We start from the raw sequence: 17,642 nt of genomic DNA, 5'->3' as shown, positions 1-17,642 counted from the left end.
CTGTACATGAGTGACAAATTAAATAAATAAAGATAAATAAAAATTGTCCTTGTTTTTTTTTTTCCCTTTGAAAACATTTCATGTCTCATCCAAGAAGCTTCTTCACTTCATTTCAGAACTGAAGGGAGTTTCTTGGATGAGAAGTGAAACATTTTCAATGGAAAAAAAACACAAGGAAGTCCAGTTGCCTTTTGCAAAAAGCACCCTTGGGACAACCATGGATAATTGAAAATCTCCCTAGACATCTTTGGGATACAGCTGCAGGAGGTGAATAAAAAAAACAACAGCAACAGGAATTTCCTTTTCATTCAAACTTGCTGTTTGAATAAAAACTGTGTATAGTAAAAAGAAAAACCTTCCTAGGAATTAAAAAGTAAATAAGCTAGCTCAGTGTTTCTCAACCTTGGCAACTTGAAGATGTCCGGACTTCAACTCCCAGAATTCCCCAGCCAGCATTCGCTGGCTGGGGAATTCTGGGAGTTGAAGTCCGGACATCTTCAAGTTGCCAAGGTTGAGAAACACTGAGCTAGCTCAACCATCAATCAACTTTGGAATGATGCGTTGTCATTCTACAGGTTCATTCACAAAAGCTTCCAACTGTTCCAACCATTCACACACAAACATCTTTACTCATTCATTTATTTAAGAGGTTTGTATGGCCACCCAACACACAGATATGACTGAACAGCATGTATCAACATAGAAGAAAAAGTCAGAACAGCTGATAAGTACCATGAAGTCACTGACTCCCACAGTCATACATATTTTCTCCATGATGATCTGTCCCCGGTGTGATCTTTCAAGCCTGCCTAAAAGTGCACTCCTCACCTGTAACTGAATCCATTCACCTTACTGATGACCTCTTTCCTCCAGCCTTTCTCAGTGTTACAGTCCAGAGAATAATAACGGAATATTAAAATAACAGAGTTGGAAGAGACCTTGGGTGTTTTCTAATTCAGCTCCCTGTTCAAGCAGAAGGCCTTTTTAGTTTAGTTTATTGTCATTGCACCTTGTACAAATGAAATTAAATGCCATCTTCAGTGTATGTTTTATACATAAAAAAATAAAAGCACACATCCTTCACATTCTATACAATTGAATTAAAAACCCTTGATACTGCTTTAATATTGCACCATACAGTAAAATTCAATATAGTTAACGGCTCTGGGATAGAAGCTGTTTTTCAGCCTATTTGTCCTTGTTTTTATTGCCCTGTACCGTCTGCCAGATGGTAATAGTTTAAAAAAAAAAGGGTGCCCAGGATGAGATGGATCTTTAGGAATGTTTTGAACTTTCTTAAGGCAGCGGGAGCTATAAAGCTCTTCCGAGGAGGGGAGAAGGCAGCCATTGATCCTGTGGGCAATGACGTTTAACCCTCTGGAGCGCTGTCCTATCCACCACTGTGCAATTAGCAAAGCATACACAGGCACAGTAAGTTAAAAATACTCCGTAGGGTCCAGTGGTAGAAGGTCACCAGCAATTTTTCATTCAGTTGTTTTCTGAGAAGTCTCAGGGAGTATCATCTCCACTGGGCCCTTTTGACCAGTGCTGCAATTACCCCAAGTCTGGTCCTCTTTTATGACAACACACAAACTAACTGTCCACTTGCTCCACTTGGTCTCCATTGATAACCAAGGACTGGATGTCCGATCTATTCCTTCAATGTCCACTATAAGCTCCTTGATCTTATTGATGTTAAAGACCATGTTATTGTCTCCACACCATGAAAACAACTGATCCATCTCATCTCAATAGGCAGATTCATTCCCCCATCTCCCCAGAGATGAGTCCCACCACTGTCGTATCATCTGCAAATTTAATAATAGTGTTACTGGCGTGAATGGGAGTGCAGTCATGTACATAAAAAGCACAGAGTAAGGGACTCAATAGTGTAGCAGTGTTAAGTTTCTTGACTGCTTGCGGCTTCATTGTTGAACAACTCAGAGAAGCATTAAAGTTCACGGTTCCACCACAAATCCGCGAAGCCCTTATCCGCGGAGACATAAGCGCGAAGACTAATTCGCGCCGTTCAAAGCGCTAAGGAAAAATGCGACCCTACCGCGATGACATAATCGTGGAGGGCAAATCCGCGCATTCCCAAGCACTCAGTACCCTAACCCTAACCCTAAAACAAACCCCTAAACCTAATCCTTACCTTAATGGACATTGGCTTTCTGCCGCGGCGCCGTTTTAAAGCGCCCTTCTGTTGCAGCGCTGTTGTCGCGGCGGTGATGACGCACGATGATGACGTCGCGGCTTTAGCGACGCGCTTATGTCTCCGCGGATAAGGGCTTTGCGGTTTTGTCGTGCCACGAAGTTCACTATGATCTGGAAACAATTCTTTCAGCACTGAGACCATCCAGATCTTTAGGAGATCTCAAACGTTCATTATTTAGCACCGATCTGCAATTCGATAAAAATTACTCGGCTTCGATTAAAATTAACCAGCACAATAAGTCTTAACTTTACAACTTAAAAAGCAGGTCATTGCAAGAAGGCCTTTTGGTCGACGAAAATGAAGATGATGTTATCCATTCAATTGTATCCAACCCTTGGTGACTCTACGGGCCAGATCTCTCCATATTTTCTGATCTTGCGGTAATTGGGAGTTTTTCTAGGCTCTGTCTGGTGTCAGCTTTGATGGTTTTGTCAGTTATAGAAATATAGGAAATCCTAAATACAGGGCAATTTGTGCTTTAGAAATACAAACCAGCTTCATCCTTATTTGTCTCCGCCCCCCCCCAAAAACAAAACAAAAAACAAAACAATGGGAAGCATAGTTTTACAGTGGTGGCATAATTGATATCCCAGAATCTGCCATACTCTTTATATTTTGCAATAAAGGGAAATAAAGTAGCCCATTGCTCAACTATTTTTATTTATATATATATATATATATATATATATATATATATATATATATATATATATATATATATATATATATATATATATATATATATATATATATATTTGTTATATTTATGCTGATAAATAAATAAATAAATACATACATACATACATACATACATACATACATACATACACACACACGTTTTGTGCTTCATGTCTCTCCCCCACCCTGCCCCCACTTCCAGCTGGTGAATTTAATTATGGGTTTGTGAAAATAACACTGTCTGATTCAGTACCCCGTAACATTCCTTGTGCCCTCATTCCCCAGCCTGTTCCTCATGTTCTGGTTCCACCACAAAACCGCGGTAGACTAAAGCACGCTCGACGAAAGCGCGTACGTGACGTCATCACAGCGCGACGAAAACAGCACGCTGTGAGCGGGAAACTTAAAAATAACGCGAAAACCTTACCCTAACCCCCCCAAACCTAACCCTAATCCTAACCCTTAACCTAACCCTAAACCTAACCCTATACCTAACCCTTAACCTAACGCTAAACCTAACGCTAACCCTTAACCTAACCCTAAACCTAACCCTAAGGCTTAATGTAACCCTAAACCTAACCCTAACCCTTAACCTAACCCTAACCCTAAACCTAACCCTTACCTTTATGTGAATCGGCTTGCTGTAAAAGCGCTTTTTAAAGCGCCCTTTTTTTCCCGCGGTCGTATTTGTCGTGCTGCTGATGACGTCACGTACGCGCTTTAATCGGGCGCGCTTTAGTGGACCGCGGTTTTGACGGGTCACGCATGGTCTAACTTCCTTCAGAGCTCAGATTCAAAAGCCTTGAGGAAAACCTGTTGAGCATCATTGGCCACCTCATCCAGGCAGCTCTTGAGCATGTAGAATGTGGTAGCGAAGGAGATCCCTCCAGCTGCCACGGAACCAAGGACGGGTATCGGGCTGACAAAATACTCCATAAACATGAGTGCCCCGCCGCCAGCTTTGGTGAGCAGCTTTAGAACTAAATCTTTGGAGATCTCTTTAGCTAACGGCGACTGTATGACCTCTGTGATCTCCTCCACAGGTTTGTTGGCCTTCTTAGCCAACCTGACAAGAGAGTCCCTATCCAGACCAAAACTCTTGAGGTATTTTGAGAGGTTTTTGATCAGGAGGGCTACATCACAGGCTACCCCGAGGCCTGGAATAGGGACAGCAGCCGCTCCAGCGGAGACCATCGCCACCTTCCAGATCTCTGCCCGTAAAGCCATCTTCTTTTTCTGCAGGATGCCCAGAGACATGTTGGGCAGTGCCAGGAGAAAAGCATGCCTCTTATGGCTCGGCAATTCCTTATCCAAGGTTTCCTGCAGCATGACAAAGTCGTATTTATTTAGCTCCCAGTTGCAGACAAGGAAGACTTTGGAATCGGGCATATTCTCATCCCGTAAGCACTTCTGGCAATTTTCTCGCATCTGTCCCAGTATAGCCTCTTCATTGTAAGTTTGCGGCCGGCGTTTTCTGCTGGCCTCCAGGTCTGCATCCACTTTGGAGCGCACAAAATAGAATTTCTTCCCCACCTGAGAGATTGCCTTTGCCAGCTGGACATAGCTGGCCTTGAAACGTTCTGAGGCGATGAGGATGAAGAAGTCGTAGCGGGAGAAGTGAACCTGCCGCAGGTAAGTGCTGGGGCGGAATGTTGGCGTTCCAATTCCAGGTAGATCCCACAGGGTGACATTGGGGTACTTGGGGTGTGGGTAAGGTGTGGGCTTCTCTGTGGTCTCCACCACCCCAGTGGGAGCAGAAGCGTCTTCCTGATCTCCTAGCCCTCGGATGGCATTGACAAAGGAGGACTTCCCCGAGCCAGATTCTCCCGTCACTGCTATGTTCAAGCAGGTATCCTCCAAGGACTGAAGGTTTTCCATAATCTTGGCAACGGCTTTGTCCATTCTCCCTTGTTCAAGAGCATCCTTAATCTCTTCAATCTCTTCATTGGTGATGACATCATAGTCTTCGGAAAAATCCCCCTCATTTGGTGGTACGAATTGATACTGCAGTGCCATAACCAAGCCTAGGGGAGAAGGAGAGGCAAGAAGGACAGTATTGTACACCAGGCGAGTTACGTAACAGAAATGAGTTTAGGTAGCAACCGAGCAAAGTTCCTTCCACTGAATTCACGTGGCACGCTAAGTCTAACTTTGTTTGATTTAGTTGATAACCCGGGGTAACTACGGTACTGAAACTTTGTCGAAACTTCTGTGGGCTCTTTCTCCTGAATTCTGCTTCTTTTAGTACCACAGCAGCCATTTTACCCCAAATATCCGAATTAGACTGTGTTGTTTCTCTGTGTCATAGAATATAAGAGGGTATATGCTTTCTTTTTTTCTCTTTCTTTCTTTCTTTCTTTCTTTCTTACTCCTTCTTTCTTTCTTTTTGTTTCTTTCTCTCTCCCTCCCACTTTCTTTCTTTCCTCCCTCTTTTTCTTTTTTCTTTTTATTTCTTCCTTTCCCTCTTTCTTTCTTTCTTCCTTGCTCCTTCCTTCTTTCTTTATTTCTTTATTTCTTTCTCTCTCCCTCCCACTTTCTTTCTCTTTTTCTTTCCTCCCTCTTTCTTTTCTTTCTTTCTTCCTCTCCCTTTTTTCTTTCTTTCTTGCTCCTTCTTTCTTTCTCTCCTTCCCTCTTTCTTTCTTTTTGATTCTTTCTCTCCCACTTTCTTTTTTCTTTTTCTTTCCTTCCTCTTTCTTTTCTTTCTTTTTCTTTCTTCCTCTTTCTTTCTTTCTTTTCTTTCTTTCTCTTCTTTCTCTCTCTTTCCTTCTTTCCCTCCCTCCCTTTCTTTCTTTTTCTCTCTCTTTCTCTCTCCCTCTCTCTTTCTTTTTGATTCTTTCTCTCTCCCACTTTTTTCTTTTTTCTTTTTCTTTCCTCCCTCTTTTTTCTTTCTTTTTCTTTCTTCCTCTCTTTCTTTCTTTTCCTTCTTTCTCTCTTTCCTTCTTTCCCTCCCTCCCTCTTTCTTTCTTCTTTCTTTCTCTCTCTCTCTCTTTCTTTCTCTCCCTCCCTCCCTCCCTCCCTCTCTCTTTCTTTCTTTCTTTCTCTTCCCCCCTCTCTTTTTCTTTCTATTTTTATCATGTTTACGTAATGTATGTTGGAGGTGGTGTCCCTTCCAGAGCTATATGTAATTTTAATGTATGCCGATTTGTGTAAAGTGACAATAAATATCCTAAGTTAAGTTCTAATTTTGCACCAGGCTAGGACAAACCCGCTCCCCTGTTACCCTTCCTCCTCTCTTCCAGTTGGGATTCCAAGAGGCGACAAAGCCATTCTCTTTCCCCAGCCCGCTTTTCATCCTTCTGTTTTCTCTGCCTCTCTCTCTCCCCCCCCACCAATCTCTCTTTCAGGGCAGCCTTCCTCGTAGGGTTGTTGTAGGAAAACGGAGGAAGAGGAGCGAAGCACGACGTTTGAACCGCTGAGCCAAAGGCAGGATAGCAAAGGCTGCTTTCTCTCCCCCCCCCCTCAAATTCTCTTCCCCCAACGCGATTTGCTTCTCCTTTAATCTTGCAACGTACCCCGCCCCCCCGGTCCCCATTTGCCTCCGCAACCCCCAGCTGCATTTCCACCCCCGGTTCTCCCTGCCCTCGAAGCTTGAATCGCCGGAGTGGGAGCTCCCAGGTCACCTGCGGGCACCCGGTGCGCCCTTTGGGAATTTGGACAGGGGTTTGTGCGCTCGGAACACACGACGCCCATTGCCAACAAGGCCGGGAAACCTTCGTGCCTGGAGCGGCAGGGATGCTCCGAAAAATCAGTCCAAACAGCCGCCCCGTCCCCCAAGTTTGACTAAAGCCCCGGGGATTGGGGGGGGGGGGAGATCTCCGAGGCGGCGGAGGCTGTTGGGATGCGCTCTCCCCGCCGCCCCTCCTGTCCCTGGGCTGACGGTACCTGTGGCCGGAGAGTTCGCTTTCTCGTCGCTGCAGCTTCCAAGCGGCGCTTCCTGCTTCTAGCCTCTCGCCTGAATTGGCTCGGAAGTTTTACAGATGGGGCGGCGCGGCTGCCCTCTTCTGGAAAGAACGCCCCCGTCTGAAGGCCAGGCGGGTCTCCTGCTGAAAAGCCGAACGCTCCCCTGGGTTTTCTCCGGTTGGCATGACATCTGGGATGGAAGAGGAGGGAGGGAGGGAGAGAGAGAAAGAATGAGAGGACAACACACACACACACACACACAGGTGGGGGGAGGAGAGATAGAGAGAGAGAGAGACACAGAGAAAGAGAGAAAGTCAGAGAGATCAAGAATAAAGAAAAGAGAAAGAATGAGAAAGAATGAGAGGACAACAGTGTGTGTGTGTATGTGTGTGTGAGAGAGAGAAAGACAGAGAAAGTCAGAGATCAAGAACAAAGAAGAGAAGGAAAAAGAGAAAGAACGAGAGGACAACAGAGAGAGAGGGGGGGAGGGAGGGAGGAAGGGAGAGACAGACACACAGAGAAAGACAGAGAAAGTCAGAGTTCGAGGACGAAGAAGAGAGGAAAAAGAGAAAGAGAGGATAGAGAGAGAGAGAGGAAGGGAGGGAGAGAAAGAGAGAGACCCACAGAAAGACAGAGAGAGAGAACACAAAAAGAAGAAAACGGGGAAAGAGGGAAGGAGAGAAAGGGACAAAGGAGAGAGGAAAAACAGAGAGGGGGGAGGGAGACAGAGAGAGAGGGAGGGAGATAGAGAGAGAGAGAAAGAAAGAGGGAACACAAAAAGAAGAAAAACAGGGAGAGAGGGAGAGTGAGAGGACAAAGGAGAGAGGAAAAACAGATTGGGAAAGAGAGAGAGAGGAAGAAGAAAGGAGAGAGGGAGTGAGAACACAAAAATTAAAAAAAACAGAGAGGGAGAGAGGACAAAGGAGAGAGGAAAAACAGAGAGAGAGGGGGAGGGAGAGAGGGAGAAAATAGTGGACTATTATATTCAACAAATGACCAGAGTTGGAATTTTTAAAATGCAGATCTGGGTATTTCGATCTTTGACTTGAGTTTCAAGAGTTCTTCCCTCTCTCTTCAAAGGTAATGAAATCCTAAATGTTTCTATACCTTGCATGATATTAAATGGACAAAAATAATGTAAGCTGAAACGATTGTGTGTGTGCTTTTTTTCCTTCTTATCTGGGGGAATTTTTTTTTGCAGTAGAATCTGGCAAGAATTTGAGCACGAAACCGAAACCTTCGGGCTTTTAGGAAACCCTGTAGCACCGCCTCTTCGCTTCTCAACCAGGCATGAGGTGCGGAAGAAGGAATTGAGCGACTGGATGGCACTCGGCCAAGCCACATAAGTTTCCTCTGTATAAAGCAGGGGGGGGGAGGGAAGGAGGGAGGCCACCTGAGGTGGTGTGTTGCATGCCACCAAGTGCCCCGATGACAATGGGTATCACTGTTACATGCTTCATCCATAGCTGTGTAATTTCGATGCCCAGGTCGTGATATTTCATGATTTTTTTCTAGTTCTTTTTCTTTGACTCTGGCATCTCCAGGAACAGCGATATCAATAAACTGTGTGTGTGGAATGATTGTGGTTGTGTTTAAGAGTCTGACAGCCCAAGGACAGAAACTATTTTTAAACCTATTATTTGTTCGGCTGGCTCTGCTTCGATGTCTTCTGCCCGATGGTAGAAGGGCGAAGTGACACTGACCAGGATATCTGAATGATCTTTCCCAGAGATGGATAGCAATTAACATCCTGGGCAGAGTTATGTTAAGAAAAAGTTTTGCTCAAAGTGAAGGTTTCCCCTGAATCTGCCAGCAGGAAATAAAAGGTTTATTTATTCCGTTAGAATACCTCCTTCCTGGTTTCCCTTTTTGTTTACCTTCCATTGTTATTTACCCAGCCATTAAGAGGTAGTTATTTTGAGTCCACAGATGCTTTGCAGGAGATTAAGCTAATGCATATATATAAAAAAGCGGTAATTTGGGGATATGTGGGAGGGGTGGTGGTTTTCATGTAAGGGAAATTCCTGTTATATGATGCCTGTAGGTTTTGCTGGGTGAGCAGAGCAGAGCAGAGCTCAAGACGGATGATTTTACGATTTTACTTATAACGGCTGCGGCATCTCCATGGACACGTGATTTGCATTTGGGTGCTCGATAGCTGTCTCACATTTATGACGGTTGCCGCGTCCCGGGGTTACGTGACCATCTTTTGTGACCTTCTGAAAGCAAAGTCCATGGGGAATCCAGACTCCCTTAACAACTGTGTTGCTAATTTAACAACCGCAGTGATTCGCCTAACAAATGTGGCAAGAGCATTTGTAAAATAGGGCAAAATTCACTTAACAGCATAAATGTTGGGCTCGATTGTGATCGTAAGTTGAATACCTGTATTCATCCCTTCCTTTCCAGGACGTAATATGCTACCTCTCTTCCACAGAATGTAGGAGGATAACAACAACAAATTATAAATACTGGAGCATCATTTGAACACCAGTTCAAGCATTGACCAAATACCCATCAGTCAATTGCAGAAGGCAGCTTTGCTTGGAAAAGTTTACATCTTATGATAACAGCTTTAACACCATCAAGTGACACATCTGCCTATTTCAAGTCCTTGGGAAGGACTTGATAGTTGGATAAAAATGTCAACTCCAGTCTAAACATCTGGCTGACTGTGAGTGTGCCACAAACCATAATCATAGAATAATTGAAGGCCAAGACTAGTCTAAAGGCCTGGTAGCTGTGACTTCACATTCTAGTCAATAGCAATAGCAATAGCAATAGCAGTTCGACTTATATACCGCTTCATAGGGCTTTCAGCCCTCTCTAAGCGGTTTACAGAGTCAGCATATGGCCCCCACAGTCTGGGTCCTCATTTCACCCACCTCGGAAGGATGGAAGGCTGAGTCAACCTTGAGCCGGTGAGATTAGAACCGCTGAACTGCAGATAACAGTCAGCTGAAGTGGCCTGCAGTACTGCACCCTAACCACTGCGCCACCTCGGCTCATGTCAACAGATGATAATATTTTATTGATTAATCATTATCACTATTACAATTACTACAATGGCATGACAAAATAGCAATGATGGCGTATTGGGAGATCTGCAAGAATTTCCATTGGCCTGTAAGCAGGAACCGATGGGACCGCTAATTCGATCCAGAAATAGAAAACGAAGAGTGCTCTGGAACTTTAAAATTAAAATAGACAAGCACTTGTCATATCACAAGCCAGACTTAACAATTGTCGATAAGAAAAATAAAAAAAAGTATGCCTAGTGGATGTGACAATACCTGGAAACAGCAGAATAGAAGATAAAAAAATGATCACAAAGGATCACGAAAAGACAAAATCCTGCAAATAGAAATAGAATGATGGTGACAAAGATAGAATCAATAGTAATAAGTGCCTTAGGTGCAATCCTGAAACATTTGGAGCACCACTTGAACACTGTTGGCATTGACACAATCCCCATCAGTCAATTGCAAAAGGCATTTTTACTAGGAACAGCTTACATCCCACAATGATACCTTTAACACTCAAACAACATCTGCCTGTCAGAGACCTTGGTGGATAAAAATGCCAAATCCAGTGTAAACACCTGGCTGACTATGCAACCAACTCTGATACGAATACTTTATTGATTAACCATTAGGCAAATATACAAAATACAAATGAACAGTAATATGAGAGTATCTTTGAAAATAAAGGGCATAAATAAAATAAAATGGAAATCGTATTTCTGTGCCACTGCTACAATTTATAACAATCAGACCCACATATTCTCAGTTATACTGTTTCGTTCAGATAAATAGCAATAGCAATAGCAATAGCAGTTAGACTTATATACCGCTTCATAGGGCTTTCAGCCCTCTCTAAGCGGTTTACAGAGTCAGCATATTGCCCCCAACAACAATCCGGGTCCTCATTTTACCCACCTCGGAAGGATGGAAGGCTGAGTCAACCCTGAGCCGGTGAGATTTGAACAGCCGAACTGCAGAACTGCAGTCAGCTGAAGTGGCTGCAGTACTGCACTCTAACCACTGCGCCACCTTGGCTCTTATAAAGGGCCATATTATATGTAATTTTTGATCAACTGGAGAGGGAGGGGGCAATATTTTTTTTCTGATAAGATGGAAGCAATTTGTGCACGTTATGAGTTTTCCGATCATAGAATCTATATTTCATTTAATCAAATTTCAGCATTGCAAAATTTTGTTCCAGCTAAGAATTGAACTTGGTTCTTCAGTGATTGTAGCGCCTATGCTATGAATCAAAGGTTGGATGGGATTAAAAAAAAAACACCTATATTTTGCTTATTAAATTAAATTAAAACTAAATCTAATGGGGGATCCCGTCTGGTCATGGATTTAATAATTTCCCCTCCCCCCATCGGTCACATTAAAAAAATATGTCATTCCTAAAAACAACAATCCTTCAATTTGCAGTAATTTTTGGAACTGCATCCAACGATTTGAAAGCTGCCATTTTTTTTTTTTTACATTGCCGGGCCAATAATGATTTATGAGTTTTCAGGGTCTGTCTTCTTCGGCTTGACAGCTGCAATTACAATATTCTGGGTGTCTTTCTTAACATCTGACGGAAGTTTCTTCAGTGTGAAGAAAGAGGAAATAAGCGAAATTACTACTGACAAAATGCAGCCGATGATGGGGAAACGATTCCAATAAAAATATTCGGCAATCATCACTGAGGATCCCAGGAAATCTGGTAGCCTCCGTAAAACCATTTTCTTTTTGGACTGGGAGGTCATTATTGATTTCAGATGTCGGAGTACTACTTTGATTCGCTTGGCAAGTTTGGAGAGAGACGGGTCGTCCACGCCAAATTTATGGCAGCACCAGGAACCAAACATGATGAGAATCACAAGGCCCCCCAAGAATGCAATTCCTGGGACGGGGATCCCAGCTATAAACCCGGAGAAAATGGTGAGCACCCAGATCATTTTCTTCATGTTGCCTGCCTTCACCTCCAAAATAGGAGAAATGACAGCAAGAATCTTCTTCCACAAGAACTCGCTCATCAAAGTTTCCCACAGATGGGGGAAATCAAAGTGGTGGGGATCCATGTTGGACACGGCAAAGACGTGAGCTTCTTTCACCCATTTATTTTTCAAGGACTTCCTGAAGGTGAGCAAGAGGCTCTCTTCACCGTCCTGAGATGGTTGTCGCTTCTTAGCTTCCTCCAATTGCAGGTCTGCCTTGGTTTGAACCAGACAAAACTCTTTGTCCATTTTTTGGATCTTAAGCGCAAGCGGCAAAGAAGTGGCCTGGCAAATCTGAGGGTCTACTATGATGAAGTAATGGAAGTCCTTTAAGTCTACCTTCTGGCCATCAGCATCTTTCCCCTGAAGTAATTCTTTGTTCCAGGTGATCTCTGAAAACTTGACCCCAGCAAATTCTAGATTTGGGACATTTACTTTTGTAGCAACCTCAGTTGCAGCTGCATCGGGATGCAGGTTCTTCAGGTTGTCAATGAGGGAGGACTTCCCAGACTTTGGTTCTCCTACCACAGCAACGTTGAGAGTAAAATCTTCAAACGACTTGCTCGGTTCGTCCACAATGAGAGAGAGGGCCTCAGTAAGCTTCCCTTCAGAAATAGCTGCCTCAAATTGTTCCCTACATGAGGATCCGAATGTACCATAATCATGTCCAGAACTGCAAAAGGGGGAAAGTGAAAAGGTTGTAAACCTCAAACATTTCCATTGTTTGGAGCAGAACCATGTTCGGGGGACTCAGAAGAGTCAAGATGGCGGCCATGACCATTCCATCAAAAGCTTCCCCCCCTTTTTATATATGCGTTGCCTGGGCTAAGCCTGTAAAAAAAAAAAGGGGGGGGGGCTTTGATCACATGATAGTAGCCGCCATCTTGACTTTCTGAACCTCTCCCTGAGGATGAATGCTCTTGGCTTGGTGATGTTATAGGTCATGGTTGCCCAATCCTTTGGCTTGCCTGGGCCTTATTGAGTGAAGAATTGTCTTGAGCTGTATACAACACACGCACACACATAAAACATTTATATATATTATATATAAGTATATAACACACACACACACATATTATAAAGATATGTGTGTGTACACACACACACACACACACACACACAGAGATATGTATAGCAATAGCAATAGCAGTAGACTTATATACCGCTTCTTCATAGGGCTTTCAGCCCTCTCTAAGCGGTTTACAGAGAGTCAGCATATTGCCCCCAACAATCTGGGTCCTCATTTTACCCACCTCGGAAGGATGGAAGGCTGAGTCAACCCTGAGCCGGTGAGATTTGAACCGCTGAACTGCTGATCTAGCAGTAGCCTGCAGTGCTGCATTTAACCACTGTGCCACCTTGGCTCTTGTATGTATGTATGTATGTATGTATGTATGTATGTATGTATGTATGTATGTACGTACGTACATACGGGAACTAAAATGTCTGATTCCCCCTCTCTCTCATCTCTCTCTCTCTCATCAAATTTGTCTACATCTACCTATTCATCTCTTTCTCCAATCTTCCTCCCCTTTCTCTTCCTATTATCTATCTATCTATCTATCTATCTATCTATCTATCTATCTATCTATCTATCTTTCTTTCTTTCTTTCTTTCTTTCTTTCTTTCTTTCTTTCTTTCTTTCTTTCTTTCCTTCCTTCCTTCCTTCTCTCTCACTCTCTTTCATCTATCAATCAATCATCTATCATGTATATCTTCTATCTATTTATCTATCTATCTATCTATCTATCTATCTATCTATCTATCTATCTATTTCTTTCCTTCCTTCCTTCCTTCCTTCCTTCCCTCCCTCCCTCCCTCTTTCATCAATGAATCTATCTATCTACTATCATGTATATCATCTTCTATCTATCTATCTATCTATCTATCTATCTATCTATCTATCTATCTATCTATCTATCTATCTATCTTATCTATCTATCTATCTATCTATCTATCTATCTATCATCTATCTATCATCTATCTATCTATCTATCATCTATCATCTACAGTATCTATTGCTTTTTTTATTAAACAATTGAGACTCTGAGACACATAACAAGTGATTAATACTGCACAGTTAAAAGCAACAACAAAAAACAATAGGCAGCTGGGACCCTACATGCCAATTGTCCCACTCTAGGTTGGAATTCCTTTCAACCTGGCCTAAGGAAACTCCATAAGTAGGCAAGCAAGTCTGGAAATAAGCCAAAGAAACTCAGTTCAAAAATTATCCTTTACCTGCTCCCAGGTAGAAATATTTCGGAGTCACTTTCAGCCATGGTCTTTTTCTTTTTTCTTTTGGTCCCTCCTGCTCTTTTTCTTTGCTTTCTTTTTTTATCTTCCCTCTATCCAAAGTTGTGCCTCCTTCTTTCTCCTCTTTCAATTCACGTTGTTTCTGCAGAAATTAAAAGGGCAACAACACCCAGAGGCAATAAAAGGTTTTTTTTCTTAAAAAAAAATAAGATATTGTACAAGTACAGAAAAGTACACTTATTTGTCCATTGGAAAACTGAAATATTTGTTTCGCCAAGATGCCATCAAATCTGAACAGACCGTGTTTGGGTGCCACTTGTTTCCCCTCCAAGGATCTTCAGAAAACCCTCACAATTCCTCAGGCCCCTAGAAATCTAGAGTGCCTACGACAACCTGAAACAAAAAAATGATGCAACGCAACAAATGACAGATAGCCATGTCTTGTGTATCTAGGCCAACCATCACCAGCTCTGAATCAGAGCTCAAATTACCTGGGCCAAATCCATGGGTTGCATGGAGGCCATGGAATCCCATGTCAACTTGGACCCAATTCTAAGATGGGATGTCCTTCAAAACCAAAAGACCTAGAGGGAAGTCCCCCCCATCCCCCAATCAACTCTATACACCAGCAATAGTCCAGGTTTCTCCTCATAATCCAGATTTAAGCACAGACCCTTACATTAATACTTACCTCCAGGGCAGTGTTGTTGGTCACTGGTTGGGTGTCCCAAATGGTCTCATCTACACATCCTCTCCAGTCCTAATGCCTTGGCTGATGTAAGTTTTCAACTCTGGATGGGCAGGTTTTCTTGATGTTTTGTTCTGAAATCATCATGAAATCTTGCAAGATTTGTGTGTGTGTGAAGAAGAGAGATACCTGAGCTCTTGCATAAAGTTGTTGATAGCAAACAAAAAAAAACGGTTGATGATCTTTACCCAATAGAACATTTGGTTACTCAAGTCTTCCTTTCTCCACCTCTGACTATTTTCTTCTTTCATTTCTCAACTTCCCTTTTTTTGGGTTAATATAAAGAAATATAGCATGATTGTACCAGAGGTGGGTTCCTACCAGTTGGCACCTATTCGGTAGAACCTACCGAAACTACCAAACCTACCGAACCGGTTAGAAGAGGTTCTACCAGTGGACCCGGAAAGCAGGCCACACCTACAGAAGAGGTTCCAAATTTTTTTGAAACCCACCACTGGTCCTTGGATATGATTATTCTACACTATCATGCTCCTATTTATAAAACTCAGTGCCTCTGTGAAAGGTAAGGATGACTACTGCGTTTGTGGTGCAATCAGAACATTCCGTGTGTTGAAGTTGTTTTAACGCAAACCAAAGATGCCTTTTAAAAAAACAAGTTGACATCCTATTCTTATGCAGGCCAGGGCTGTGTGTGAGGTAATTTAAGGTGGTTCTGACAAGTGTCGTCGGCATCTTCATATCCGGTCACATGGGCGGCAAGCCACTCCCATCCAGTCACATGGGCGGCAAGCCACTCCCACAAAGGAGGCCACACCCACAAAGTAGGTTCGAACAATTTTTGAAACCCACCACTGGATTGTATGCTGCCCAGGGTCACCTGGTATGAAAGGGACAGCTATATTTAGCAATAGCAATAGCAGTAGACTTATATACCGCTTCATAGGCCTTTCAGGCCTCTCTAAGCGGTTTACAGAGAGTCAGCATATTGCCCCCAACAATCTGGGTCCTCATTTTACCCACCTCGGAAGGATGGAAGGCTGAGTCAACCCTGAGCCGGTGAGATTTGAACCGCTGACCTGCTGATCTAGCAGTAGCCTGCAGTGCTGCATTTAACCACTGCGCCACCTTGGCTCTTAATAAATAGCAACAGCACTTAGACTTATATACCGCTTCCATAGTGCTTTATAGCACTCTCTGAGTGGTTTATAACACCCCCCCAACAACCTGAGCTGTCATTTTATGTGATTAATAAGTGAATAAGTCAATAAAATATGTGTCTTCTTTTCCATTCCTTTTGGCCTTTGTCCAAGCTACTATACTTTTTCCTGGCATCATCAGAAGTCTTTCTGAATGACATTCCTCTTCTCTTTCCCCCATTTTGTAATGTTATCGTTTTAACTTCTCTATCCCTTGTTTCTTCTCCTGAAGGCTCCACCTCCATCTCTCTTATGGCCTCTGTGGTGAGATCCGAGGTGGCGCAGTGGTTAGAGTGCAGTACTGCAGGCCACTTCAGCTGACTGCTATCTGCAGTTCGGCGGTTCAAATCTCACCGGCTCAAGGTTGACTCAGCCGTCCATCCTTTCGAGGTGGGTGAAATGAGGACCCAGACTGGGGGGGGGGGGGGCGATATGCTGACTCTGTAAACCGCTTAGAGAGGGCTGAAAGCCGAATGCAGAAAAAGAGTGGCAGCCAAGAAAATTAATAGAAAGTTATAAGAAAAGTGGGCATGGAATCAAATTAAATATGGTTTATGTCAACTTTAGTCCCTACTGTGTCACAGTTCACTCTAGGGTAGAAAGAGGAGAGGCCCTTTCACACTCAGTGCTGTTGATAATGTAGATTGGGTCATCCATCCTTGGGGGACGGGATATTCTTACCCTCCCAGGAGTACCAGAGAGACTCAAATCAATCAATCAGAATAGAGCTGGAAGGGGCCTTGGAGGCCTTCTAGTCCAATCCCCTGCTCAAGCAGACCTTATACCATTTCACCCATCCCAATTTTGTCTACTCCCCACAAGGTGTTTCTTATTCTTCCGAAAGGTCGCTTAGCATTCATAACAGTAGATCCATCCTGGAAGTCTCAGGCATGGAGGTGAAGGAGCTGGGTGCACAGAATACGGTCTAACTATGCCTCTCATTGTCCCTGTAAGAGCCGTGGTGACACAGTGGTTAGAATGCAGCATTGCAGGCAAACACTGTCAGGAACGCAATGGGTTAATTCAGCCTCCCAACCTTCCAAGGTCAGTAAAATGAGGAGCCAGATTGTTGGGGCAATGTGCTAATTCTCTAAACCACTTAGACAGTGCTGTAAAGCATTATGGAGCAGTATATAAGTCTAAACGCAATTGCTATTCTTTACTCTCCTGAAAGCATCTTTTTCTTCCACAACATCCATGCACAGTTTCATTTGTGGCCTATGAATTCTTTAACCACTTCTCACCTCATTGTTTCCGACATCTCACCGACTCTATCCAACCACAACTTTATCAAACCTTCTCTTCCACTTGACCAATCCACCCTTCCCTCTCTTAGATGTCTTTTGTGATTCTATTTATCCTCATCCATTCCCTCTGTAGGACTAACTGTGCAACACGCATTTGCACTGCTCGTTCAGTTTTGTAGTGTGGTACACTAGGACCACAATTCTTTCTTGAAGACAGTCGTATAGTAGAATTGTAGCCATCAGAGGAGACAAGTCCAAATATTTCTGCAAATTTTGTAAAGGGGGAGCAGAGTCAAGACTAAATTGGGTCCTTTGTACAAATTAAATACAATCTGAAACTAGGGATAATTCCCTCACTGAAAATGGGTGATCTCTGGGCAGGTTTTACCAGCTCAGGTGTCAGGCGGCCTTGTGTCAGAGGTAGATTCCTACCAGT

General features: G+C 43.3%; 2 protein-coding genes across 2 annotated transcripts; both read right to left on the bottom strand.

The window, feature by feature from the left end:
* Positions 1–3,049: 3,049 nt before the first annotated feature.
* On the bottom strand, positions 3,050–7,025 carry LOC106540177 (interferon-inducible GTPase 5). The gene is made up of 2 exons (XM_087727491.1): positions 6,779–7,025; positions 3,050–4,920 (listed from the first exon to the last, which is right to left on the bottom strand). Exon 2 carries the CDS (start codon positions 4,910–4,912, stop codon positions 3,677–3,679), a length of 1,236 nt encoding a protein of 411 aa, XP_087583617.1. The 5' UTR covers positions 4,913–4,920; positions 6,779–7,025; the 3' UTR covers positions 3,050–3,676.
* Positions 7,026–11,096: 4,071 nt separating this feature from the next.
* Positions 11,097–14,080, bottom strand: LOC106556522 (interferon-inducible GTPase 5-like). The gene is made up of 2 exons (XM_087727988.1): positions 14,040–14,080; positions 11,097–12,471 (listed from the first exon to the last, which is right to left on the bottom strand). The coding sequence occupies exons 1-2, from the start codon at positions 14,078–14,080 to the stop codon at positions 11,319–11,321; spliced, it is 1,194 nt and encodes a 397-aa protein (XP_087584114.1). The 3' UTR covers positions 11,097–11,318.
* Positions 14,081–17,642: the final 3,562 nt, after the last annotated feature.

Source organism: Thamnophis sirtalis, unplaced genomic scaffold, assembly GCF_051295495.1.
Source record: "Thamnophis sirtalis isolate CommonGarterSnake01/CBP01778 unplaced genomic scaffold, rThaSir2_p1.2 scaffold_13, whole genome shotgun sequence".
Lineage (NCBI taxonomy): Eukaryota > Metazoa > Chordata > Lepidosauria > Squamata > Natricidae > Thamnophis > Thamnophis sirtalis.
The sequence above is the reverse complement of the archived record's forward strand: the minus strand, read 5'-3'. Positions and strand labels throughout refer to the sequence as shown.